Below are 27,389 nucleotides of genomic sequence, written 5' to 3' on the forward strand. Positions count from 1 at the left end.
ACCTTCTTTCTGTTGCTCACTTGGCGTCATCCTGTGCTCTGTCCTTACCCTGCATAACTCCTCTTCCTCCTTGAGTCTACTATGTGTGTTTTCTTCATCCAATCACTGCAGGCTGCTCTGTAACAGTCTTCTCTCTGTTTTCATGTTGCAGTCTGATAGACAGGAGTGAGCACAGAGTAGTGCTGGTCCCACCCTCAAATCCTGGACTTTGTGTCAGCCTGTGCTTCAGTTTGGACAAAAATGATGCTGCAGTCTGACAGGATAATGTTCTGGATGTGGCCATTTACAGCATTTAGACGTAAAAAAAATAAAAAATAAAATAAAATAAAAAGGGGTATTCCAGTTAATTTTTTTCATATCAGCTGGCTCCAGAAAGTTAAACAGATCTGTAAATTACTTCTATTAAACAAATCTTAATCCTTCCAGTACTTCGCTGCTGAAGTTAAGATGTTCTTTTCTGTCTGACAACAGTGCTCTCTGCCGACACCTCTGTCTGTCCAGAGTAGAAGTAAATCACCATAGAAAACCTCTCATGCTCTGGACAGTTCCTGAGACAGACAGAGGTGTCAGCATAGAGCACTGAGGTCAGACAAAAGAACTCAACTTCAGCAGCTGATAAGTACTGGAAGGATTAAGATTTTTTTTTTAGTAGAAATGATTTACAAATCTGATTAACTTTCTAGAGCCAGTTGATGAAAAAAAAAAAAAAGTTTCTTACTGGAATACCCCTGTTAATTAACATTCACTTCAGCAACGTTTCGCAACTAGTGTGCCTTCAGCTGTTTGCAAGACTACAACTTCCAGCATGCCCGGACAGCCAAAGGCCCAGGTCTCTTCTGGACTCTTATGGATTTCACCATGACCACTTCCCCTGGCAAAGAATTCCACAGTCTCACTGCTCTTACAGTAAAGAACCCCCGTCTGTGCTGGTGTAGAAACCTTCTTTCCTCTAGACGTAGAGGATGCCCTCTTGTTATAGATACAGTCCTGGGTATAAATAGATCATGGGAGAGATCTCTGTATGGTCCCCTGATATATTTATACATAGTTATTAGGTCTCCCCTAAGCCTTCTTTTTCTACACTAAATAACCCTTATTCTGATAATCTTTCTGGGTACTGTAGTCCTCCCATTCCCCGTATTACCCTGGTTGCCCGTCTTTGAACCCTCTCCAGCTCCACTATATCTTTCTTGTACACTGGTGCCCAGTGCTGTACACATTTGAACATTGAATATTGAGGGTCTAGCTGCTGGTGGAGGACAAGCATGCCCAATTACTATTTAAATGAATTGGGGCTAAAAAAAAAATATACATATACATACATATACATACATATATGTTCAATATACACAGCTATCTATCTATAAATTTTGGTCATCTTAAAAAGTAGCAGTCCAACCTAGAAATACATATCTCCTATCAAAAAGGATAGGGAATAAGTGTCCGACGGCTGGGACCCCCCGCCATGTACTGCACAGAGCAGTGTCAACCACCGCAAGAAGTTGTGGTCAACAAACCCCCTCCATCCTCTCCTCAATGGGATAGCTGCAGATACCCAAGTACAACGCTTCGGATGTCCAACAGATGAATGGAGGGCGCCAACTGGTGCCAGAAAGTTAAATAGATTTGTAAATTACTTCTATTAAAAATCTTCAGATTTGTAAATTACTTAATCTTAAATCCTTCCAGTACTTATCAGCTGCTGTTTTACTCCACAGGAAGTTATTTTCTTTTTGAATTTCCTTTCTGCCTGACTACAGTGCTCTCTGCTGACACCTCTGTCCATTTTAGAAACTGTCCAGAGCAGGAGAGGTTTTCAGGAGAGGTTTGCTCCTACTCTGGACAGTTCTTGACATTGACAGAAAAGTCAGCAGAGAGCACTGTGGTCCGACAGAAAGGAAGTTAAAAAAAGAAAAGAACTTCCTGTGGATCAAAACAGCAGCTGATAAGTACTGAAAGGGTAAAGATTTTTTTAATAGAAATAATTTACAAATCTGTAGAAAGAGAGGAAAGGATGCACTCACCACTTTGTTGCCGGTAAAAAAGATCTTTTATTCGGACATAACTTCAGGAGCGTGGAGGACAGGGAGTGCAGGACGCCAAACACGGACAGGTAATAGCCGTTTCACCCGTGCATGCGGGCTTCTTCAGACCACACCTTCCTGTGACGTTCGGGCAGGTAAAGTACTCACCTGACCACAATGTCACAGGTCAGGTGATGACAATAATATCATGTGACATTAAAACCATGATAAAAACATAACAAAACACCAAATACACAATGCGACTCAAGTAGCTATAATTATAGAAGAATACTAAGATCAATCTCATCATTCATGCCCTGGGGCCCCTGGGCAGAGGTGCGTAAGATCCATAGGGCTTCGGTTCTCAACAATCGCTTTTTCCTATCTTCACCTTCAATGACGGGTATTTTCTCTATGCCAAAACAACTAAGAGATGACTGGTTTCCACCGTGCACTTTACATGTGTTGGATCACACGGGGGGAACCTTTTAAGGACTGTAATGAGTATAGATGCTTCCGGAAACGAGTGTGTATAGGTCGAGTGGTACTACCCACCTAAAAACAACCACATCTGCAGGTTAGGGCATAAACAACAAAACTCGTACGGCAGCACATATAATCATTTATATGTATATCTATGCCACCTAGATTAATCCTTTGCTTTGTTTCTATCTGGGGGCACCATTTACTACTCCCGCATCGATAATTCCCGTTGGGGATAGATCTTTTTAACCAATTTTCACTTTTCTTCTCACAGTATTTACTGTGTGTCAAGAGGTCACCTAAATTATGTACCCGTTTATAAGCCATGATTGGTTTCTGATTACTGTATTCTATAAGTGTTGGATCACTTTGAACGAGATACCAATTGCACGTTTAATGGTATAGGATAGCGGACTATGTTTAAAAGTGAAAATTGGTTAAAAAGATCTATCCCCAACGGGAATTATCGATGCGGGAGTAGTAAATGGTGCCCCCAGATAGAAACAAAGCAAAGGATTAATCTAGGTGGCATAGATATACATATAAATGATTATATGTGCTGCCGTACGAGTTTTGTTGTTTATGCCCTAACCTGCAGATGTGGTTGTTTTTAGGTGGGTAGTACCACTCGACCTATGCACACTCGTTTCCGGGAGCATCTATACTCATTACGGTCCTTATAAGGTTCCCCCCGTGTGATCCAACACATGTGAAGTGCACGGTGGAAACCAGTCATCTCTTAGTTTATTTGGCATAGAGAAAATACCCGTCATCTCTTACATAGAGAAAATACCCGTCATTGAAGGTGAAGATAGGAAAAAGCGATTGTTGAGAACCGAAGCCCTATGGATCTTACGCACCTCTGCCCAGGGGCCCCAGGGCATGAATGATGAGATTGATCTTAGTATTCTTCTATAATTATAGTTACTTGAGTCGCATTGTGTATTTGGTTTTTTGTTAGGTTTTTATCATGGTTTTAATGTCACATGATATTATTGTCATCACCTGACCTGTGACATTGTGGTCAGGTGAGTACTTTACCTGCCCGAACGTCACAGGAAGGTGTGGTCTGAAGAAGCCCGCATGCGCGGGTGAAACGGCTGTTACCTGTCCGTGTTTGGTGTCCTGCACCCCCTGTCCTCCACGCTCTGAAGTTATGTCCAAATAAAGCATCTTTTTTATCGGCAACAAAGTGGTGAGTGCATCCTTTCCTCTCTTTCTACAATATTGCATGGCGATTTGTGCATTACCTGTGGCTAGCACCACCGCACAACCGGCTTATCAGCCTCCGTTCACACTGCAGCGGTACCCGATATACAAGGGACTTAAAAAGTGATTGCACGGGAAGTATCCTGTACTGGTGCCGAACTACTCTGTCTCTACACAGCCGTAATTTACAAATCTGTTTAACTTTCTGGCACCAGTTGATTTAAAAAAATAAATAAATAAAAAGTTTTCCAGTGGAGTACCCCTTTAATCTTAAGTGGCCAAAAACTTTTTATAGTGTTTGCTGCTAAAAGCAACACAACCCTAATAATGCATTGCAGTCAAGTACATTGGTTGCAATGCAGTGTAGTGAAACAGCAATTTTTGGCTGGGGCGAACAAAGTTACCCTAGCCCAACATGGTTGTCATGCAGAGAACTCTACCAGAGGAAGAGGAAAGAACCGGCACTACAACATAGATCTGACTTAGATAGAGGCTGACCTGATGGGAAAACCCTCTAAATCAGTGTTTCCCAACCAGGGTGCCTCCAGCTGTTGCAAAACTACAACTCCCAGCTTGCCCGGACAGCCATTGGCTGTCCGGGCATGCTGAGAGTTGTAGTTTTGCAACAGCTGGAGGCCCCGTTGGAAAACACTGCTATAAATGCAAAGCAATGTAGCCATACAAAGTTTAGCAAAAAAGTAAATTTAATGTTTAGACATAAAACATTTGGTCAGTTTCACTGACTACACAGGACATATGCACAGGACTTGAAACATGCTTGTAAAATGCAGTTCAAAGTGTTTAAATTCAATAAATAGCATACAGACACAAAAACACAAACTTCCATATTAATAATGTTCAGTATACGTCCGAAAAAACAAACAATAAAAAAGAAAAAACCCCAAAACAACAAGAAAATGGCAAAAAGAATAAATAAAAACAGATTTCTGTTTCCAATGTAATCGCAGGTCCGTCATATTACATTGCGATTTTATTTTTTTACATTACAAAATATAGAAAAAACACAGTGTGAAAAATCCCTCATAACCAGCAATGAACCAGTAAGAAACCAGACAAAATAATGGTATTAGTATAAGCAAAATCTGTCTGTAGCAAAAGCAGAAACCACCTGAATAGACCCAAGAAAGCGCATAGTGTTTTTTTTCTTTTCTGTAAGTGTATGTGTATACGTATAGCAATGTACATACACGGGTTCACAGAAGTATATACGTTCAAAAGACTATGGAAACATTAGTTCTGCACCAAAGTACCCAGCGACCAATTGTCAGGCAAGACTTGAGGTGATGTGTGTGTGTGTGTATATATGTATATGTATATATATATATATATATATATATATATATATATTTGTATTATATATTTATATGTGTGTGTGTATATATATATATATATATATATTTGTATTATATATTTATATGTGTGTGTGTATATATATATATATATATATATATATATATATATATATAACACACACACAGAGATATATCTGTGTGTGTGTGATATATACACACACATATTATATTATAATATATATATATATATATATATATATATATACATACACACACATACATATATACACACACACATCACAATTGAAGACCAAGTTTACATATGAGGGGTAATCCACTGCCCCAGCATTCAGAACATTTTGTTCCGAACGCTTGGTGCGGGGGTCGTGACATTACGGCTACGCCCCTTGTGACATGTCACGCCCCCTCAATGCAAGTCTATGGGAGGGTGTGTGGCCACACCCCCTCCCATAGACTTGCATTGAGGGGGCGTGATGTGATATTACAAGTGGCGTGGCCTTGACGTCACAACCCCCACACCCAGCGTTCAGAACAAATGCTGAGTGCTGCACAGAGATGGGGGGGTCCCAGCTGCTGCCCCCCCCCACCGCAATCAGACATCTTATCTCCTATGCTTTGGATAGGAGAAAAGATGTCTAGGGGCGAAGTAGCCCTTTAAAGGAGATCTGCAGCCATACACTCCTGGGGATAGAGGATAACTGTCTGATTGTGGGGGGGGTCTGAATAATGGTATCACCCGCGATCTCCTGTATGGGACCCGGCTCAGCAGCCGACACACCCCTCCATGTATCTCTATGGGAGAGGCGGAGATGCAGCTTTTGTTCATCCCCCCCATCTCCCATAGAGCTGTATATAGGGGGCGTTTCGTCGACCTCAGTGAGGTAGACGGCGCGCGCATTAGCCGCGGCAATGCCGAGTCTCCGTACAGGGATACGGGATAAGTGTTTACGACTGCATACTTCTTTAAAAGTACAACCACCAAATGAAAAAATTAAGACCTACTTAAAATTCAAGGCAATGCATAGTATTTCTTCTTTTTCCTTCAGCACTGTTCCATTAACTTTGTATTAGGCACACCCTAAACCAGGAATATTCTAATCATCGTACAGAAGAATGTATTCTAATACTTATTCTACCTAGGGAAAATAGGTAGAAAGATTTCACGTGGCAGGAAAGAAGTGGAAAACAGAATCTTTCCTGTAAGTGAAGTCCAACCGCTGCTCATAACACCTAGTAAATGTATGATCTGATGAGTAAGGGTGTCCATACACCTTCAAAACCTGTGTCCCCAGCTCTCTCTAGTTTACGTCATACACATGAACAGCCAGCGTGGACAGACAGCTCAGCCGAACATTCATGTGTCGTGTATGAGGAGAGGGGGAGATAAGCAGTTCTCTCTGCCGGCAGCTTAACAAAAAAACAAAAAAAAAAAAACAAAACAAAAACAAAACAAAAAAAGTGTTGGGAGGCCCCCATACACATTAGAAAGTCAGCCAGGGCCACCAAAATCAGCAGGGTCAGCCAAGTTTCCACTTAAGTTTAGAAGAACCTTAAATCGAAAAAAATAGAGCAAATTTTTTTGATAAATTAGGTATTTTTTCCTAATCTTGGAAAACCCCCTTTAAAAGGGTACTCCGCTGGACCAGCGTTTGGAACATTTTGTTTCTAACGCTTGGAGCGGGTGGCGGGAGTGGTGACATCTGGTGCCACGCCCCCTCCCATAGACTTGCACTGAGGGCGCGTGATGAGGCGTCGTGGCCGTGAACGCCGGGTGCTGCACAGAGATACAGGGAATGTTTCACTTTGATTTTTTTCCCTGATTACAGCCAGATACTGAAACATTCTTTTTTCTAGTCAGTTTCTGTTTTCTTATTGTAAATTTTTTTTTCATTTTTATTTTGCTTGTTATTATGGGGCTTGCCTCAGCTTGTATTTTGTAATTTTTTTTTATTTTAACAGCATTAAAGGGGTATCCCAAAGGATAGGGGATAAGATGTCAGATCGCCGCGGAGCCGCTGCTGGGGATCCCCGGGATCCCCACTGTGGCACTGAGCTATCATTACTGCACAGAGAGAGAGAGAGTTCTGCACTTAATGACGCGCAATACAGGGGCCGGAGCATAGTTACGTCACGGCTCCGCCCCTCATGACGTCACGGCCCGCCCCTTTCAATACAAGTCTATGGGAGGGGGCACGGCGATCGTCACGCCCCCTGCCATAGACTTGCATTAAGGGGACGGGCCGTGATGTCACGAGGGGTGGAGCCATGACGTCATGCGGCTCCGTCCCCTGTATCGCCCGTCATTACGCACAGAGCGATCCCGGGGCTCCCCAACAGCGGCACCGCGGCGATCTGACATCTTATCCCCTATTCTTTGGATAGGGGATAAGATGTCTAGGGGCAGAGTACCCCTTTAAGAGATGCTTTAAAAAAAATTAATAATAATTCTGGACAGAGATTTCCCTTTTAAAAGTTCCACTAAATGCAAATTCAAGTCAAGTCAGATGTGAGAGCTCACAATAATAGAAAATGATGGTAGACATGTGTAAACACGCAAAGAACAAAGAATTGTCTCCTGTAATACTGAGGCACCAAGCTGCTGCTTCACGGGACAACAAGACAATGGTGAATTCAGACAATGCGGATTCGTTGCACCATACTGGTCGCGAAATTCCGCAACAAAGCGCACAGCAATATAAGGAAACTGGGAACACAACGCACCGTTTAACATATCAGACAGGTCAATGAATTCTAGCAAATTTATAGGATACAAATTAGTCCAACCCACAAAACGGCCACTAAGTTTTAGTGGGACTGATTGCCAATCTTCACACCGGGCCACCAATATGGGACTGATGAAGGTCTGACTTTGCACCCCCGTCGATCAGCTGTAACCAGTAAGTGCCACGTCCCCTTCAGGCATAGGAGTTACTATATGTATGAAGCTGTGCCTGGGTGAACAATGCTTTGCAACAAAGCGGGGTGCTGAGAGTTGGATCCCCAAGATTTTATATTGATGCCTGAGCATAAGGGCAGGTTTGGTAAGGGGTAACAGTATTAGAAAAACATGGCTGCCTTCTTCCAAGAATAGTTTTTGTGTGTGCAGTGTTGCAGCCCAGTCTCACTCAACTTGCTCGTGTCATGTAATCAAAAATGGTGGCGCTTTGCAGCATAATTGTCATAAATAATCCAATTTTGGTCAGTGCGGTGGCTCAGTGGTTAATACTGTTGGAGTCCTAGGTTCAAAACCCACCAAGGGCAACATCTGCAATTAATTTGTATGTTCTCTCCATGTTTGCGTGTTTCCTCCAGTTACCTCCCACCCTCCAAAACATACTGATAGGTGAATTTAGATAGTGAGCCCCAATGGGGACAGGGACCAATTTGAGTGATGACAAGCTGTATACTAGGGATCGACCGATATCGTTTTTTTAGGGGCGATACAGATAATCGGTGGAGGTTAGGGCCGATAGCCGATAACTTATACCGATATTCCGGTATAAGTTATCGGCTATTTATCCCCCCGCGACATTGCTGCAGATCATTGATTTAAAGCGGGCGCTTCAAATCAATGCACTGCATTGGCTTTTGCAGTGCCATAGGCCGCCGCCGCCACCATCCGCTTCTCTCCCCCTACCTGTCAGGGTGGTCCGGGCCATCCATCCTTCCTGTAGTGTCCGGCGGCATTCCGGGTGGAGGGTGAACCAGTCCGGGCTGTCCTTCTTCTCCGGCGGTCATCTTCTCCACTCCGGGCAGGCTCCGGCCTAGTAACGCAGCATAGACGCCGCTGCGCAGTGACGCACCTGACTTCATGGGGTAGCGGCGTCTACGCAGCGTACTAGGCCAGAGCCTGCCCGGAGTGGAGAAGAGCACCCCCGGAGAAGAAGGACAGCACGGACCAGTTCACCCTCCACCTGGAATGCCGCCGGACACTACAGGAAGGATGGATGGCCCGGACCACCCCCATTACGGGTAAGTTTAATTTTTTTTTTATTGACTCGGAGGGTGGGGGAGGGGCCCGACCGATATAGCGGTATGCGGACGCGGTGCGGCGGGTTGGCGGACGCGGTGCGGGGGTGAATGGGGCGGTGCGGTAATTGCCGATACCGATAATGCCCAAAATGGTGATTATCGGCCGATAATATCGGCCATACCGATAATCGGTCGATCCCTACTGTATACAGCTCTGCGGAATACAGTGGTCCCTCAAGTTACAATATTATATTGGTTCCAGGATGACCATTGTATGCTGAAACCATTGTATGTTGAGACCATAACTCTATGGAAACCTGGTAATTAATTCTGAAGCCACCAAAATGGCCAAAAATAGGAAGAAGGGAGGATTAAACAAAAATAAATAAATAACTAATACAGATAAAGTAAGATCATACATATAAAAGTAAGAAATCTGCTGGGAGCTGTAAATCACTGTCTATGTCAGTGTTTCCCAACCAGGGTGCCTCCAGCTGTTGCAAAACTACAACTCCCAGCATGCCCGGACAGCCAAAGGCTGTCCGGGCATGCTAGGAGCTGTAGTTTTGCAACAGCTGGAGGCACCCTGGTTGGGAAACGCTGGGCTACGTAGAGGAGCTTCTTCAGGGTCCTGTACAGAACATGCAATGTCCTAAAAAAGTAACATGGAGTCGCCCTTACCTGGTCTTCAGTAGAGCAGCTAACCCTGACACAGGTAAAGAGCACATTACATGTAATACCTCCCTGTACTGTAGGGGGCGCTACCAGACACCAGTCAGTACATTATAAAAGAATGGGGGGCTCACCACATGTCGAATACACAATGGGTGCTACTACTCAGTATAAAAAGACTACCATAACACCAAAGAAAGAGAAATACTGTGTAGAGTGCACACCACATAAATATAATAATCAATAATCTTTATTATTTACCAAATACAATACAGAATACACATAAAGGGCTAAAACCAATTAAAAAGCTAAACAAAGCATGACCCAACATGGGAGAGGGGCCATGAACCCCCCCCCCCCTCACCAATGTCCTGTCCCTGAGTGAGTATATTACAGGGACAGGACATTGGTGAGGGGGGGTTCATGGCCCCTCTCCCATGTTGGGTCATGCTTTGTTTAGCTTTTTAATTGGTTTTAGCCCTTTATGTGTATTCTGTATTGTATTTGGTAAATAATAAAGATTATTGATTATTATATTTATGTGGTGTGCACTCTACACAGTATTTCTCTTTCTTTGGTGTTATACCAGTCACAGTCAGTAGATACACTTCAGTAATACAGGGGTTTTACAAGTAAAATGCCCATTCTGCTTGGTCAGGTCTTCCAGCCATTGACACGTTTCGCAGATCTGGACTGTCTGTAGCATTGTATGTTGAGTCTGGTTTCAAGTTACAATGGTCCAGAAAAGACCATTGTCTGTTGAAACTATTGTATGTTGAGGCAATTGTAAGTTGAGGGATCACTGTATGCTGCCACTATATAAATAATTATTGTTATTATTTTGATGGATTTTTGTTTGTAGGTCACATGTGACTTTGCCGGCATTAATTTTTAAGGTTAATGCAGGCAAAGTTGCATGCAACATGTGAACAAATATGTGACTGCTCTACGATCCAGCCAAACCTCTTACCGTTTATATGCAATATTAGAAATCGCCACTAGATAAGTGAGAAAATACAGTGGAGAAAATATGTAGTTCCCAATAGGACTCCCACCTCCAATTGCAGACAACAGGAACCCTTTCAATTTTTTTAAGTACATTTTTACCCTTTAAGTTTCACTTCAATGGACAATATAAAAGGAGTATTTTTCCTATAGCAAGAAACAAAATTTATTCGCCATTTTGTTTAATGTGTATATCCTTACACTGGACTTTCTGTAGTATACTGTACCATCTTTACAGCTAAGAACAGTGCTGCGCTGGACAAAAGGAGGTACTACGCCTTGAGTAAAGAAAAAGGTTTCCATTTTTGTGCAACACTTCTAATCCAACACTTTTGGAAGTACCATATCAAGATAAGCTTTAAGTGCCTGCCGATGTGATTTCAAGTAAAGAGTTCCCAAGTAGGACCCGGTCACTCCTGAACCGCCCCCCCCTCCCCAACCCCAAAAAAAAAAGCGGATCTGTAATCCAAGCCAGTATTCACAACCATGTAATCTAGTCATTCACAAGGAAACAGAAAGCCACAAATACATGCTGGAGCCTGTAAATATTAACAATGTAGTGGCTCCCCATCCCTGGCGAATTTATAGACTACGTACTTATAACACGGTGGTTGCGCATCTGTGCTTAGGCGACGATAAGACTATACAATGAATAGAAGAAATAATTTGATGCATTTTTTAAAAGGGGGAAAAAAAAGTGGGGGTTGAAAATTTGATGGGAACAACCCATACAAAATATAATTTATACTCCATTAAAGTAAAAAAATAAAATAAAATAAAAAAACAAGAACAAAAAAAAAAAAAAAAACTCAATAAATGAAATAATTAGAAAAAAGTTGTATAATCGGGATCCAGGTTCAATTTCTGCCATTGTGATTTTTGTACCAGTGGGTCATCGCTATACACCCAAAAGCAAAGTCTCCTGCGTTACTAGTTGTGTCTGGGTGCAAGTATCCACTGCTTACAGAGCCACATACACAACTAACCAATACACAGGGTAAACTAGACTAATTCCGTACCGGTAAAAGCTCGTGGATCGTCCACCAATATATCACCGCACACAGATATTCACGGTAGTAACCACAAGTGCCAAGATGCAGAACTAGTTCCTGTATTTTTTTAGTTTTTTTTTTTTTTTTTTACTTCCTGAATATTCCAAGCATTTGTTGGTTTCTGTGAAGTACAAAACGGTGACTAGATATTGCTCCAAAACACGAATCCCAAGTGCCGAAGGTGCGTCTAGCAGAGTAGCAATGCTTCGTCGTCGCTAGTTTCGTTCTTCAGCACCGCCTCCAGGCAGGTGTCTGGGATCTGAGCGGTGTGGACTATGCCACAACACTCACAAGGACCGTCGCGACCGCAGGGCCTTGCTCCTTGAGATGTTGCACTCTGCTGTGCAAGTCCTTGCCCCTGATCCGAGGCAAGATCAAGTAATGGTCTAGTGCAGTCATTGAGGTCAAAGTCTAAGGCTGGAATCAACATCTCCACATCGTCGTCTTCTTCTCTTCCAGCTCCGCTGCTGTCAAGTTGCCTCAAGGGGCTTTGGTTCTGACCAGCAGAGCTTGACCTCCCAAGAGTAATTCGCACCCAACGCAAGCCTTGAGTCATTCTACTAAGAGCGCTGCTGAGCTGTTGGCGGGCTGGACTTATAGCAGGAGCTTCCGGAGCGGGGGTCTCCCTGACATTATCGGATGGTCTACTGTTAGACGCTGGGGTAGTAGAGCTCCCGCTGCCACTTACTGTAGCTTCCACAGCAGATGCAGGGGGAGTTTTCTGAGGCAAAGGAGCAGCAACACCGCCAACAGCCCCTTGAGCATCTCTTCTGTCATTTTCCCCATCTGTTTCATCAGATTCCACAGAGAAAAGTCCTCTGTGGGTGTTTCCACGGTCCCCTTCTCGATTAGCTCCTTGGCTTGTCGAACCATCTCCACTGGTAGATACCAAAGACAGAGAACCAGAGTTACGGGACCGTACAAAATTGTAAATCCTATTCCAAATGTTGCTGGACCTGCCTGCTATTGGGAGTCGAATGGATGTGAAACCCAGCTGAGAGCGCACTGCAATTCTCAAGTTTTCCAAAACAGAGGCCTAAGAAGATAAAAGGGACAATAATTAGTCATCATTAGTTAAGATCTCTGGTTATATGTACATTTTATTGCTGTTTGCAATGGATGGAATGAAGCCCTAGGTAGCACTTTTGAAGATTTATGTGGCTGAAATCTGTTCTATTGATGTGAACTTAGTTGTTTTTCCAGCTTGTGCCTGGATCTTTACAACCCTGCATCAGATGTACCAGATAGATTTTTGAGTCAGAAAACCAACACATGCTACTCAATGGAAACTGCGCTGCCCCAGTCCCGTGCCAAAAGCGTAGTGGTGCAGAAGGGCCGATTGGAGAGGAAGGGGGGGGGGGGGGGGTGCTGGGTGTCAGTTGCCTGTCAATCAGCCACTCACAGCCAAAGATGTAAAGATACCTTAAGGGTTGTGTCACACGTGGGGCATCCGCAGCTTTAAATACAGCCAGGTAGGTCTGTGTCTGCTTGCAATGGCGAATTTCCATCTGCACATCTGCTATGAGTAGGCACTCTGTCTACTGTGGGAAAACCACCGCTAAGAGTGGACACACAGCTACCCAGCCACAGCAGGAAGCTCATTCTTGTAACTACCGTAAAAATACGCTGCAGATGCGCTAGGTGTGACCCTACCCTTAATGTTGTTATCCCAAGATCTAAAGTGGAACCTGTGTAGGGGGATTCACTAGCTGATTGGTGGGGTCGGAATGCCCACAGATTGTGAAGTAGTTTTGCACCCAGTTAAAAAAAACGAAACAGAAAGACTTCAGCGCTGGCCATGCATGCACACTGCTGCTCCATTCATTTGGGGGACAATTGACTTTCATTCTAGTGATTGAAGGGGTGAAGGGTGTTAAGGCGGTCAGACCATCACCAACAAGACAGGTGTGCTTTCTGCTGGTTTTTAAACCAAGAAGAAAATATCTAAAACTAATAAAGGTGCACACCTAAGGTTTATGCATGTATCAGCCTTTACACTACCTTCTTGCTCTGGATGATCGCTAGCAGATCTTGGAATAAGGTGATCATTTATTATAGAACAGGATATCAGTGTAAAAATGCTCATTTGGCCAACATCTATTCCTCTCCGTGTCTCCATTAGGGTATGTTCACACCACGGAATTACTAGGCGCGGAATTCAGCTGTATGAACCATGACATTGGTATAAATGGGCCTTTGTGACTTTTTGCAGATTGTACCTGGTTTGGAGAGCACACAGGAAAGTCCTCTACTGGAGGGATTAGACCCTGAGCAATGAGTTGTCCATAAGACGGCGGGGCTTCCCTTCTCAATAAATCCGCTTCCACTCGTGAAAGTTGTGTCTCGAAGGACCTTTAAGGAGAAATAAGATTATGTTTAGGATTAATTGTAAGACCGTGTCTAGTAACATTTTGTGTGTGTTTGTGTATATCTATTCTAACTCATCCCTTGTGAATCCCAGGGCAATTGACAATTTACAACGCCCTTCGGGGGACAGCCCCTCAGGAAAAAGCCCTCTTATTGGGGAATCACTAAAACATAACTTTTAATCTATTGTTAAAATGTAAATCATAGATAAGACACACAAGTATGCCTCAGTAACCCTTGACAAAGCCATTGTATGGCGAAACGTCAGGTAGGCTGGTGTTCGGTTTAAGACAGTGCTTCCTCAAAGCTCTATATAATAAGAGATTCTAATAAAGGAAGATGTTGGGGTATAAATCTGATGAGCATCCAATAGTGAAGTGTACAAAGTACACATTTTTACAAGCAAGGTATGAGAGACCTCCTATTTGGATAGCAATAATCATCTGTAATACACACATACTGAGATATGTAGGTGGATACATCTGATAAATATCCAATAGCAAAGTGTACAAAGTACACACGTGCATAAGGAAAGCGAGAGACCTCCGGCTATTGGAGAATAATTTTAATCAGTAATAGAGATGAGCGAACTTACAGTAAATTCGATTCGTCATGAACTTCTCGGCTCGGCAGTTGATGACTTATCCTGCATAAATGAGTTCAGCTTTCAGGTGCTCCGGTGGGCTGAAAAAGGTGGATACAGTCCTAGGAAAGAGTCTCCTAGGACTGTATCCAGTTTTTCCAGCCCACGGGAGCACCTGAAAGCTAAACTAATTTATGCAGGATAAGTCATCAACTGCCGAGCCGAGAAGTTTGTGACAAATCGAATTTACTGTAAGTTCGCTTATCGCTAATCAGTAACATACATATCCCAACTCCATAATATACCTAAGCAAGGGAGTAGTATTGATAATTTTAACCTCACATGTGTTTTTTCTATAATTTACATTTTAACAATAGATTAAAAGTTATGTTTAAGTGATTCCCCAACAAGAGGGCTTTTTCAGAGGAGGCTGTCCCCCGAAGGACGTTGTAAATTTGTGTATATATATCCCTATCTAAATCTAAAAAAAATCCAAATAGAAGCAGCACATCAAGTAGAATCAGGTGATAGTCAGTATGGGGTGCTCGCATACTTGGAGCCTGTGTCCACCGGTTCCTCAATCCAAATAGGTGAAATAGAATGCAGCACACCACTGTTGCAGTCAAAACAAATAGATTTATTCCATAGCGCGCAGAGGACTACGTTTCACCGGTCTCACACTTGATAAAGCCGGTGTGAGACCGGTGAAACGTAGTCCTCTGCACGCTATGGAATAAATCTATTTGTTTTGACTGCAACAGTGGTGTGTTGCATTCTATTTCACCTATCTATATCTATCTATCTATCTTTCTCACACTCTCTATCTATATGTATATATTCGTTTTTAAAAAGTTCCTCAAACTGTATCCCCAGCAGCAGGATAAGTCTGAAAATATCGGGGCCACATATGATCCCCTGAATTACTTGCAGACCATCACGATCTGAGGAGGGAATTACAGAGAGTCCCATACTGGGACTTCTAGCAACTCTGTCTCCAGTTTGCAACAGTATGCAAGCAAGTCACAGAATAAGAAGCAGCCCCCGGGAGCACGATTAGAGGTACCCTTTAATGCCATAAGATATGACGGATGATAAAATCTTTGTGGTGCTAAATATATTGCTGGAAGAATAAGTGCAAAAAATAGAAAGAAAAACAGAAAGGACAAACATTTATCATCAGTTACTGAAGAGGCAAATAAGTGGACAAAGTCTATATAAAAACATTTTTTTAATCAAAAAGTAATCTGCTGTATTTGCTGCTCAGAGCTGGAGACATCATTGGACAGATGTTAGGATATAAACACAAACTGTACCTTTTCAAGAGCTGATGGTGGTTGCCAAACTTATAAAATTTCCTTTTTTATTTTTCAGCTAAGTGTCAAGGAGGCAGAGCTGAGCTTCTGAAGTGCCACAGCATGGCACGCCTCCTTGCTCGCCTCATCTCCCAGAAACCTCTTTAACGGATGTATAGAATCCTGTACATTAATCAAGGAGAGGCTTGGAAGGAAGACAGTTTGAGGTGGTGTGCAAGGCTGTGGCACTTCAGCAGCTTGGCTCCGCCTTCTTGACACATGTACTGGCAATTAAACTTACTGGTAATTTTGTTTCATCGAACCATGACAGAGTGTGACCCTGCCCCCAGAGAATGGAAATGGAGATAAAAAAAAAAAAAAGACAACTCCTCGTATATATTAGCCTTCTCAATAGCAGTGAAGTCAATCAGAATTAGAACAATCAAGGCGGAATAACACCAAAGAACCTTAACTGTGTCATTCTATAACCATATGCTTCACCCAATCAAAGAACAAACAAGGCCTGCAATGAACGATTATTTTCATGAATTTTCAAATCGGCCATAAAAAAAATAAAAAATATTTTAAAAAATGAAAAAAAATGCATTTGTGGCGTGATTTGTAGTTTTTGTTGTCACCAATTTGGTGTAGATCAAACATTGATTGCTTTTTAGGTGAGCAAAAACATGCAATTCTGGCATTTGGTATTTTTTTCCCCTTTATGCCATTCACCATGCATGTTCAATGTTCTATTTTAATAGTTCAGACAATCCCGCACAAGTTGATACCAAATATTTATCTTTTTACTTGGAAAATGGGAATAGCAATAAATGGGTTTATGTCTATTTTCTAAAAGCATTAATTTTTTTACGCTTTTACAGTCCGACTAGGGGACTTGTATAAGCAATCATTCGATCCCTCATACAGATCAATGCAGTACATATGTACTGCACTGATCTATGAGACCTACCCATAATCATCATGTCTACTTACCATCATTCTGCGCACATTTATTCCTTTATACAGAATTTCACAGCAAGAGTAATGTTAGCTCATTAAAAGATAACTTTTAATTATAACTAGTAAAATAAATTGTCCTCAAAAATGTAAGAATAACTCAAAATACAGTGTCAGTAGGGTCAAGAGACTGACTTGATACTGTCCCAATACTGAACCCTTACCATACAAAACAAATGGATTTCCTACACAGCACAAAGTTGTGTCAAAAGACACAATTTATTCTTACTCCCAATGCGTCCCCCCCCCCCCTCCTATCTGGATAAGACAGAGCAATGCGGGGTTCATCAGGGGAAATAATGGTAGGAAAAATGGAATCAGTGGAACATGCAAAAAATATGCAATGTGGCTGATCAATATTTACTGCCAACAATAAAATGATGCACAGTCCAATGAGGACCACTCACTCAGACCCATTGGTGGTATCCTTGGTGTGGATGAGGTAGGGGGGTGGCAGATAGAAGAAGGCTGATCCCCTCCTAGCAGCGGTAGCAGCCAAATTCCTTTATACACCTTAATTTTGGCGTCCGACAAGAATACTACACCCTGCAAGTCCCGGCCTAACTATAGGTCTAGTGACCAAAAAGGACAGCATCGTAGATCCAGAGGACTCTGTTCGGGTCACAAGACTTTCTGTTAGGCTAAGTCTTCTGGCCATAATATAAAAACCAAAAATATGGTTCTATTGCGTTCATCTAAAATTGCCCTTCGGGATCTCCAGGAATAGTCTTTCCTCTCCCGAGCGGTTTTATAATCACTTTGGCCCTCATTTACTAAGAGTGTTGTGTAGTTTTCTTTGTGGGTTTTAATTCCCTACAATTTATTTTCCACAGTATTTACTAAGGTTTCCCTACATTTTCCACTTTTTCCTACATTTTGTTTTTTTTACACATGTTCTCATCTGTCGGGTTTTCCTCAGCTCAAATCCACCACATTTTCTGTGGAAACCTTAGTAAATATGTTGGGTTTCTGTGAAAATGTCGGGACCACGCCCCTTTTTGGAGACCACACCTCCTTTCTCGACGACCATGCCCCTTTTGCAGGTTTTCTTAGTAAAATGGAGAGTTAGTCGGGTTTTTTTCAAATCTGGGGCAGACAATTTCTGGCGCACAACCAGACAAAACATGTTGGGTTTACAATAGTAAATGAGGACCTATATGTCCTCCGTCCTGGGTTCCACGGGGGTTTCCCTGCCCACGGGCTTTGAATAATTATGCTGTCGGGGACAGCTGGTGAAGGTCCTCCTTTTGGCTATTAACTCCACTGTCAAATCTCCTTTAGGCGGGGCTGACCCTGCACAATGTTATATGAGTCGCTGGGAGGAGGTTCTGAATACCCATATAACTATTCCTCAATGGCGGGTGATCTGGGTGAGGGCTTCTAAGGCCTCGATCTGTACAGCTTAAAAGAAAACCCAGTTTAAAATGCTCATGGGTTGGTCAATAGACTGAACCCTTCCATTCCTCCACAGTGCTGGCGTTGTGGGCTGGGGATTGGGTCCACGTTCCATATTTTTTGGGCTTTTGGGGAATGGTGCCTCGTTCAATTTCTTCTGTTTTGGGGGTATCTGTTTCCCTTAACCCACTGGTTTACCTCGTGCATCTGTCCCATAGGGCCTTATCCAAGAAGTGGTTTAAGCTTTTTATGCACATATCCTTGGCTGACAAAACTCTGATCGCTAGGTACTGGAAGCAGATGCTCCCCACTTCAGAGAGCGATCTTTTGGTAGCCCGTATCCGTGAGATCCGTCTCCGACTGCCTCTCTTAACAATACTGTGCCATCTATGTCAGTCTGGGACCCATGGGAACGCTTTACTGACTGGCAAACCTCCTTGAGCTATTCTCCCCCCCCCCCCCCTTTCTTGTCCTGGTGTTCTTCCCTCTCCCCTGTCTTCTCCAGTGTGTTTGTCTGCTGCTTTGTGTTTTTATATTTATAAGCATTTTGTGCTTAGTTCTGGACTTATTCCCGATTGTTTTCTATCGCTTTCCCTTCATGTTTGGATGCACTGTGAGTGGATTTTGCCTGTTTTTGCCTTTTCTCTGGCTGGTAATTGCATATTCTATGCCTTCCATGCTATATTTCCCGGGTATTCTTGGTTTGCTTCATTTGATGATTGTTGAATTAGTGTATTTCTCTATTTTCGAAATCCTTAATAAAAATTACAGTTGGAAAAAAATAAAATAAAAATAGCCCTTAGGGCAGGGTCACACCCGCAGCGTATATCACACTGCGGATGCGCCTATGGCAGTCACAAGAGGGACTGCAGAGCAGGCTCCAGGCTGCAGCCTGGTAGCTCTGTGTGCCCGTTCGTTGTGGTGGATTTCTCGCTGTAGAAATCCGCAGCTACAAGCGGTCACACAGAGCTACCCGCCCGCATCCGGGAGCTCGCTATGCAGTCACTCTGACTGCTGAGGACACATCCGCACAGTGAAGTACGCTACAGATGCGTCCTGTGTGACCCTGCCCTTAGTCTTTTTTTTTTTTAAACATTACTCCAAATCCCTTTGATAGTTTGATGATAATTCTTGCCGCTGCCACTAGGGGGAACTAACTGCTTGTACATTGAATGCAATAATAAAAAGCAGTAAGCCCCTTCTAGAGACTGGTGTTTGGCCAACCTCTAGGACTTATCCTTTATCCTGTGGATAGGAAACACATTTTTAAATACTAGAGTACCGCTAGGGCAGTGTTTCCCAACCAGGGTGCCTCCAGGTGTTGCAAAACTACAACTCCCAGCATGCCTGGACAGCCGAAGGCTGTCCAGGCATGCTGGGAGTTGTAGTTTTGCAACATCTGGAGGCACCCTCATAGGGAAACACTGCCCTAGGCAGTCATGTAAAATGCCAGACTTAAAGTTCCCCCCTTGGTTCCTTGCATCCAGCACAATAATTTTTTTCTCCAAATATCTTGGAAATCCCTTTAACCTCTAAGGCCATGTTCACATGGCAACATTTCTGAGCACATTATCTTTCAATAGAGATTCCATTGCCCAATACATGCAGCTGAATTCCCACATTTAGGATTCCACAAAATAATAAGAAATTTCTTTAAAATTTTACAGAATTCCGTTCAGAGTCCAAATGAAGTTAATGGGATTTAGAATTCAAGCGGAATCTGTGTTTTGAAAGCACCAATTTGAGCAGAAAAGCAGCAATTCCACCCTGTGAACATAGCTTAAGAATGTTTTAAATTCATAAAAAGTAAAAAAAAAACAAAAAAAAAAAAACAAACACAAGACAAAAAAATCTACAATAAGTAATTTTTATGTAATGTGGTCACTTACCTGCGCTCAAACATGCGGAGAGAGTAGAGTTTGCAGGTACATCCCAAAGCAATGACCAGCAGAAGCCCACATATAAGGCTGCCAATCACCGCCGCAGTGATCACCCGCGTGGGCACAATAACAGGACAATTTTCCTCGTCGCTCCCATCCCCACAGTCGTCTTGCGAATCGCACACCCAACTCTCGAAGACGCATCTGTTATTTTTGCAGTGAAAGTTTCCGGGCTGGCAGAAGAAGCAGTTCTTTTCGTCCGACCCATTGGGGCAATGATTCTGGTAATTGCAGCGGTCTGACCGCGGATAACAGACCCCATTTCTGGAGCAAGGAAATTCGTCTTTTTGGCACATGGAACAGTTCAGCTCATCCCTTCCGTTGGGGCAGTGCCAGTAGCCATCACATCTCTGCTGCTCTGTGTAGCAGCCCCAGTTTCCGCCGCAGGGAATCTCCCACGGAAGACAAAAGCCGTCCACTTGGTAGGTGGCATTAAATCCTCTGGCTGCATTCACCTTATCGGCACAAAAATGAACCCGGATCTGACCTGAAGAGGAGACTACAGTGAGGGGAGCGTGAGAATCAAATGCAGTTAAAACTCGCAAAAGTTTACGTGAGTTTTCTTCCAACCCATCGTAAATTTTTACGTAATCCCCATAACCGGTTCCATCCAGCTTGAAGTCTGTAAAACGCAGGATAACTTTTCGGCGATCTCCGGTGTCAATGAGCCACGTGCAGTTACTGCCAGGGGGGTAGAAGTCGGGATAGTTGGGGGAGCTGAACGCACCATAGAAGTACTTCAGCGACTGACCGCACGTAGGTAATTCACAGTCGATCTCGTCTCCCAGGTCCAGGCAGTCGATATTCCCATCACATTTCACAGAGTTGGGCAGGCAGGTGTAGGCTTTAGTGAAACGCGACAGGCACTGGAAGTGACTACTAGCGCAGGGCTGAAAGACTGCCTCTGTGGTGTGACTCAGCTTGGCACAGAGTTTCTCATCGGATCCATCACCGCAGTCATCCATGTGATTGCACTTTAAGGTTTCAGAGATACATCTTCCGTTGTCGCAACGAAATTTGTTCCGTTCGCATTTTTTCTTTCCTTAAAATAAAAAAAATAATATTTTAATGAAACAGCAACAACTTTGGCAAGATTCTACTGTGTCTTCTCTAGAACCCCATATAAGTAAAAAAAACAAAAACAAAAAAAAAACACTAACGCTGTAAGTGCTTTAGTCGGTGAGCACCCAGTAACTTGGGCTCAGGTGTGACTGGCTACCTCAGCACTTCCCAATTTGCAGAATATGTAATTTAGACACTTTTGCTCCTCACCCGACAAAGGAGGCTTCTTACGTGACTTAGCGGGGAAGATTCTGGAGCAACATTTTGGTTCAAATTAAGGGCGAGTTCATAATATAAAAAAAAAATATTTATTATATATATATATATATATTATATATATATATACACACACACATACACATATACACACACACATACACACACATATATATACACACACACACACACACACACACACACACCACAAACTGATGTAACAAAAGACCAATTTGGCTCAGTGTTGAAGCCACTTGCATACACTAAAAAAAAACTTTTTTTTTTTTGTAAAAACTGTAAAACAAGCAGGGAAAAAAATGAATAAATAAAAAGGTATGGTGTACACTATACACATTGGCCCTCATTTACTTACTAAAACCCACTGGTTAGTGTTGGGTTTCTAAAAGTTATTTTGGTGCAAAAGTGTGCACTAGGAAAATCCAACTAAGGCTGCATGCACACCACGTTTTTGCAATACAGTTCCCGTATCAGGTTTTTGATGAAAAACTGATTCCTCAAAACCGGACTAAACTGTATCAAAAAGTGTGTACAAATTTCAACCCATATACAGTTTAAAACCGTATACGGTTTGAAAAATGATGTCCGGTTGCATCCGTTTTTTAACTATTCACTCCATTTTGAATAAAAAGTTTCACTTGTTTGATTGAAATTCCAAGAAAAAAAACTGTGCAAAGTCAAAAACCGTATAGTGAAAACCGGATGGAACCGTACACACATACAGTTCTGTACGGTTCCCATTGACTCCCATGATAAACCGTATACATTTTTTTTTTTTTTTTTTTTAACTCCTTAAGGACCAGGCGTTTTTAGTTTTTTGCACTTTCGTTTTTTCCTCCTTACCTTTAAAAAATCATAACTCTTTCAATTTTGCACCTAAAAATCTTTATTATGGCGTATTTTTTTCGCCACCAATTCTACTTTGTAATGACATCAGTCCAATGCCATTTTGTAACTTTTTCTTTACACCTTTTCTTTATTCTCTTAGTCCATACGGTTAAAATGATACCCTACTCATATAGGTTTGATCTATATTACTACTGAAAAAAAATAAATACATGCAGGAAAATTTATACGTTTAAAATTGTCATTTTCTGAGCCCTATAACTTTATTTTTCCATGTACAGGGCGCTATGAGGACTCTTTTTTGTGCCGTGATCTGAAGTTTTTGTCGGTACCATTTTTGCATTGATCAGACTTTTTGATCGCTTTTTATTCATCTTTTCATGATATAAAAAGTGACCAAAAATGCGCTATTTTGGACTTTGGGATTTTTTTTGCGTGTACGCCATTGACCATGCGGTTTAAAAAGCGGTATATTTTTATAATTCGGACATTTCCGCATGCGGCAATACCACATATGTTTATTTACACAGTTTTTTTTTTATTCTTGGAAATGCCGGGTGATTCAAACTTTTATTAGGGGAAGAGATCATTGAAAAGCTTAATGATTTTTTTACACATTTCTTATGCCATATTATAGCTCCTATAGGGGGGGCTATAACATTGCATGTACTGATCTTTACCACTGATTGATGCATCTCCATAGGAATGCATCAATCATTGTTTTCGGCGATTGAATGCTCAAGCCTGGATCTCAGGCTTGAAGCATTCATTCGGCGATAGGACTGCAGGAAGGAAGGTAAGAGACCTTCCTCCTGAAGTACAGCGATTATACTGCGGCGATCCCGAACGGCTCCCTGCGCTAACCGGCACATTTTACTTTCACTTTTAGCCGCGCGGCTCAGCTTTGAGCGCGCGGCTAAAGGGTTAATAGGGCGCCGTGCCGCGCGCTATTAGCGGCGGGTCCCAGCTTCACTATGACGCCGGGCCCGCCGTGATATGATGCAGGGTTATTGTGTAACCCAGTGTTATATCATGGGAGCGGGACTAGGGGCGTAAGTTTATGCCCTTGGTCCTTAACAGGTTAATACAGTTTTTCACCCGGACCAAAACCCGTGGTAGACTACGGTTTTGGGTACGGGAAAAAAAAAAACTGACAAAACTGTACAGGATGCAAAACGGACACACACAACCTGATGCATCTTTTGGCATACGGTTTTCAATGGAGAGTCAATGCATACGGTTTTCAATACGGTTCCGTACGGTTTTCACATAGAAAACGTATACGGGAACTGTACTGCAAAAACGTGGTGTGAATGCACCCTAAACCGACATTGCGAAAAGATTTTAAAAAAAGGGTGTGGTCTGTTGTAAAGGGACGTGGTTTCACAACCCGACATATTTACTATTGAATTCACAGATAATCCTGTGAATAAATGGCTGGAAATTTCCACTTAGAAAAAGCTGGTCAGAAAAATGTTCCCAACTTGTAAATCTGTGATCCCCATAGTAAATAGAGCGGAATCCTAAAAGTCTGAAACATTTCACACTAGTAAAAACCCTACACAAGTAAACGAGGCCCATTGGGAGAGATTTATCAAAACCTGTCTGAAGGAAAAGTTGCCGAGTTGCCCATAACAACCAATCAGATCGCTTCTTTCATTTTTCCGAGGCCTTTTTAAAAATGAAAGAAGCGATCTGATTGGTTGCTATGGGCAACTCAGCAACTTTTCCTCTGCACAGGTTTTGATAAATCTCCCCCATTTTCTTTCTGTGGTACAGAAAAGTGGAGCGCGCAGAACTTTTCTATCCCACAAAATAATCGTACACAAATTTACAGGGAAACAGAAACGGGTCCAGACGGACATACAAAATGATGAAAGTCTATGGGGGAGATTTATCAAAACGAGTGGACAGGCAAAGTTGCCCAGTTGCCCATAGCAACCAATCAGATCGCTTCTTTCATTCTTAACAAGGCCTGTGAAAAATGAAAGTAGTCATCTGATTGGTTGCTATGGGCAACTAGTCAACTTTGCCTCTCCACAGGTTTTTATAAATCTCCCCCTATGGGTGTACCACAGCATACATTTAGGTACCATTTAAACATATCTCCCAGCATGCCGCTGTGATATAGATGGGAACCAGCCCCAAGCCAACCAATATGGGGAGTAAAGTCGAATGAAAGTGTCCAAAGGTGCGCCAAAATAATCATACAACGTTAGCCACTATGACACGCTTAGATATCAGGTTCATACATGGGGGAAATGTTGGCGGACCCAGATTTTGCTGGGAAAGGTTGCTGTGTATGGAGGCCTCCCGACTCTCCACACACATCAGGGACAGAAGGATCGGGCATATCTGAACTTTTGTTTGAGGGGAGATAGGCTCCCGCCTGACTTGTCTAACGGCGGCTTACACCTCCCCCCTCATTCCGAAAACACGAATGCTCTGCCAAGCCACAAAGTTCTTGTGTATGGGGCAACAACAGCTTTAAACTCTACTGCAGTGTTTCCCAACCAGGGTGCCTCCAGGTGTTGCAAAACTACAACTCCCAGCATGCCCGGACAGCCATTATTAGGTGTAAGAGCCACTACTTTTTGCATTTTAATGTGTTTTGCCTTATTATAGTGGTCTTTTCTTTATAAAGCCCCATTGCAGCAGAATAAATGGACCATGCAAGACTATTTTTCATTAAATGGGCGCTCTCATTAAAACTCATTTTTGCTATTGCACTCCTTATGGTAAATAAAAAAAAAAAAAATCTTTCTAATGTACTTTGTTTAAAAAGTTTTCTATGTTTTATTTGAGTTTAACCCCTTAAGGACTCAGCGTTTTCCCGTTTTTTGCATTTACATTTTTTCCTCATCACCTTCTAAAAATCATAACGCTTTCAATTTTGCACATAAAATTCCATATGATGGCTTGTTTTTTGCACCACCAATTCTACTTTGCAGTGACATTAGTCATTTTACGAAAAAATCCACGGCGAAACGGAAAATAAAAATCATTGTGCGACAAAATTGAAGAAAAAAATTTCCTTTTGTAACTTTTGGGGGCTTCCGTTTCTACACAGTAAATTTTTCGGTAAAAATGACACCTTGGGGGAGATTTATCAAAACCTGTCTAGAGGAAAAGTTACTGAGTTGCCCATAGCAACCAATCAGATCGCTTCTTTCATTTTTAAAGAGGCCTGTGAAAAATGAAAGAAGCAATCTGATTGGTTGCTATGGGCAACTCAGCAACTTTTCCTCTGGACAGGTTTTGATAAATCTCCCCCCTTATCTTTATTCTGTAGGTCCATACGGTTAAAATGATACCCTACTTATGTAGGTTTGATTCTGTTGTACGTCTGGAAAAAATCATAACTAGATGCGGGCTCGTTTTTTGCGTCGTGTTCTGAATTTTTTATCGGTACCATATTTGTATTGATTGGACTTTTTAATAGCTTTTTCATTTTTTCATGATGTAAAAAGAGACCAAAAATACGCAATTTTAATTGCGCGTACGCCATTTGCCCTGCGGTTTAATTAACGATATATTTTTATAGTTCAGACATTTACGAACGCGGCAATGCCAAATTTTTTTTTATTTACACTGTTTTTTTTATGGGAAAAGGGGGGTGATTCAAACTTTTATTAGGGAAGGAGTTAAATGACTTTTATTAACTTTTTTTTCACTTTTTTTTTTGCAGTGTTAGGGGGGTTAGGGGGCTATGACACTGCACACACTGATCTTTTACCCTGATCCCTGCAAAGCCATAGCTTTGCATGGATCAGCGTAATAGGGGGTTGATTGCTCAAGCATGTATCTTAGGCTTGGAGCAATCAAACGCCGATCGGACACGACTGAGCAAGGTAAGGGGGCCTCCACTCGTGTCCTAGCCGATTGGGACATCGCGATTTTGTCACGATAGTCCCGATCAGCCCGACTGAGCTGCCGGGAAGCTTTTACTTTCGTTTTAGATTAGCCCAGAGTCCCGGCTATCATAAGCCGCCGGGACCGACCCGGTATGACGCGGGGTCACGGCGTGACCCAGTTTTAAATACTGGGACCAGGCGCAGTGGCGGACCCCCATGATCAGGCATCTTATCCCCTATCCAAAGGATGTCTTAGTGCCGGAGTACCCCTTTAACCTGCTCTCTGATCGGTCATATGTATTCTGACACAGTGTTACATAATGCAAATATTAGGCAGAATCCATCCCCATAAGCTACAAGCCCCCTGAGCGCACAGATGACATCAATACCTGAAGCGTAAGATAGGTGAAATCCTTTTCTTGTAATGTGGTCGTCTGCATGAAACTTGATCCACACGTGGTCTTGTAAGGAGGTATATGGTGCTGGGATGGTAGAGCCGCATGCCCTGGCCCCATCGGAATTCTGAGTTGGACCTATAGATAACCAGTCGAAATTGCAGGTGGCCGATCCCTGGAGGTCAAACTCCTGGAAACTGAACATTAGAGAGAAAAAAAGGAAAATACGTTAGAAAAGGAAAGTCAAACATTCACCTGCACATGTGATAGAATACACTGGAAATGAATGAATAAGTAACGTTCATCCTAAGTAACCTGGCCTGGATTTTACGGAAGTTCCTCACATGGATATGCTGGATGTGATGTATTGGGCCAGGGCCTGGCCATTTTTACTGGTGCCTATATACCATATTGCAGCTCAACCTATCGACGGCCGAGGCGGGACATTGCTGCGACCGGGGAATAGCTGATCCGCAATGTGACGAGTCTATCACAAGAAGCAGGAAGGGGACTGCAGCAAAGGCTGGGAGCGGGATACTGGAGGAGCCGCAAATATGCCGCTTACCGTGCAAACATCGGTGCAGCCGCTGTGGAGATATTGGCGTTGTTGCTAACATAAACTCCCCATAGACCAGTGTTTCCCAACGAGGGTG

At 42.6% G+C, this 27,389-nt stretch overlaps 1 protein-coding gene across 1 annotated transcript in view; it reads right to left on the reverse strand.

Moving 5' to 3' along the window:
- Positions 1-10,258: 10,258 nt before the first annotated feature.
- Positions 10,259-27,389, reverse strand: part of LRP12 (LDL receptor related protein 12) — a 76,807-nt gene continuing 59,676 nt past the window's right edge. The window contains exons 5-8 of the mRNA XM_056522563.1: positions 26,731-26,933; positions 20,295-21,387; positions 13,971-14,103; positions 10,259-12,787 (exon numbers count right to left, since the gene is read on the reverse strand). Coding sequence (XP_056378538.1) covers positions 11,939-12,787; positions 13,971-14,103; positions 20,295-21,387; positions 26,731-26,933 — 2,278 coding nt within the window. The 3' untranslated portion in view covers positions 10,259-11,938. The remainder of the gene's footprint in view (positions 12,788-13,970; positions 14,104-20,294; positions 21,388-26,730; positions 26,934-27,389) is intronic.

This window comes from Hyla sarda, chromosome 5 (genome assembly GCF_029499605.1).
Source record: "Hyla sarda isolate aHylSar1 chromosome 5, aHylSar1.hap1, whole genome shotgun sequence".
Classification (NCBI taxonomy): domain Eukaryota; kingdom Metazoa; phylum Chordata; class Amphibia; order Anura; family Hylidae; genus Hyla; species Hyla sarda.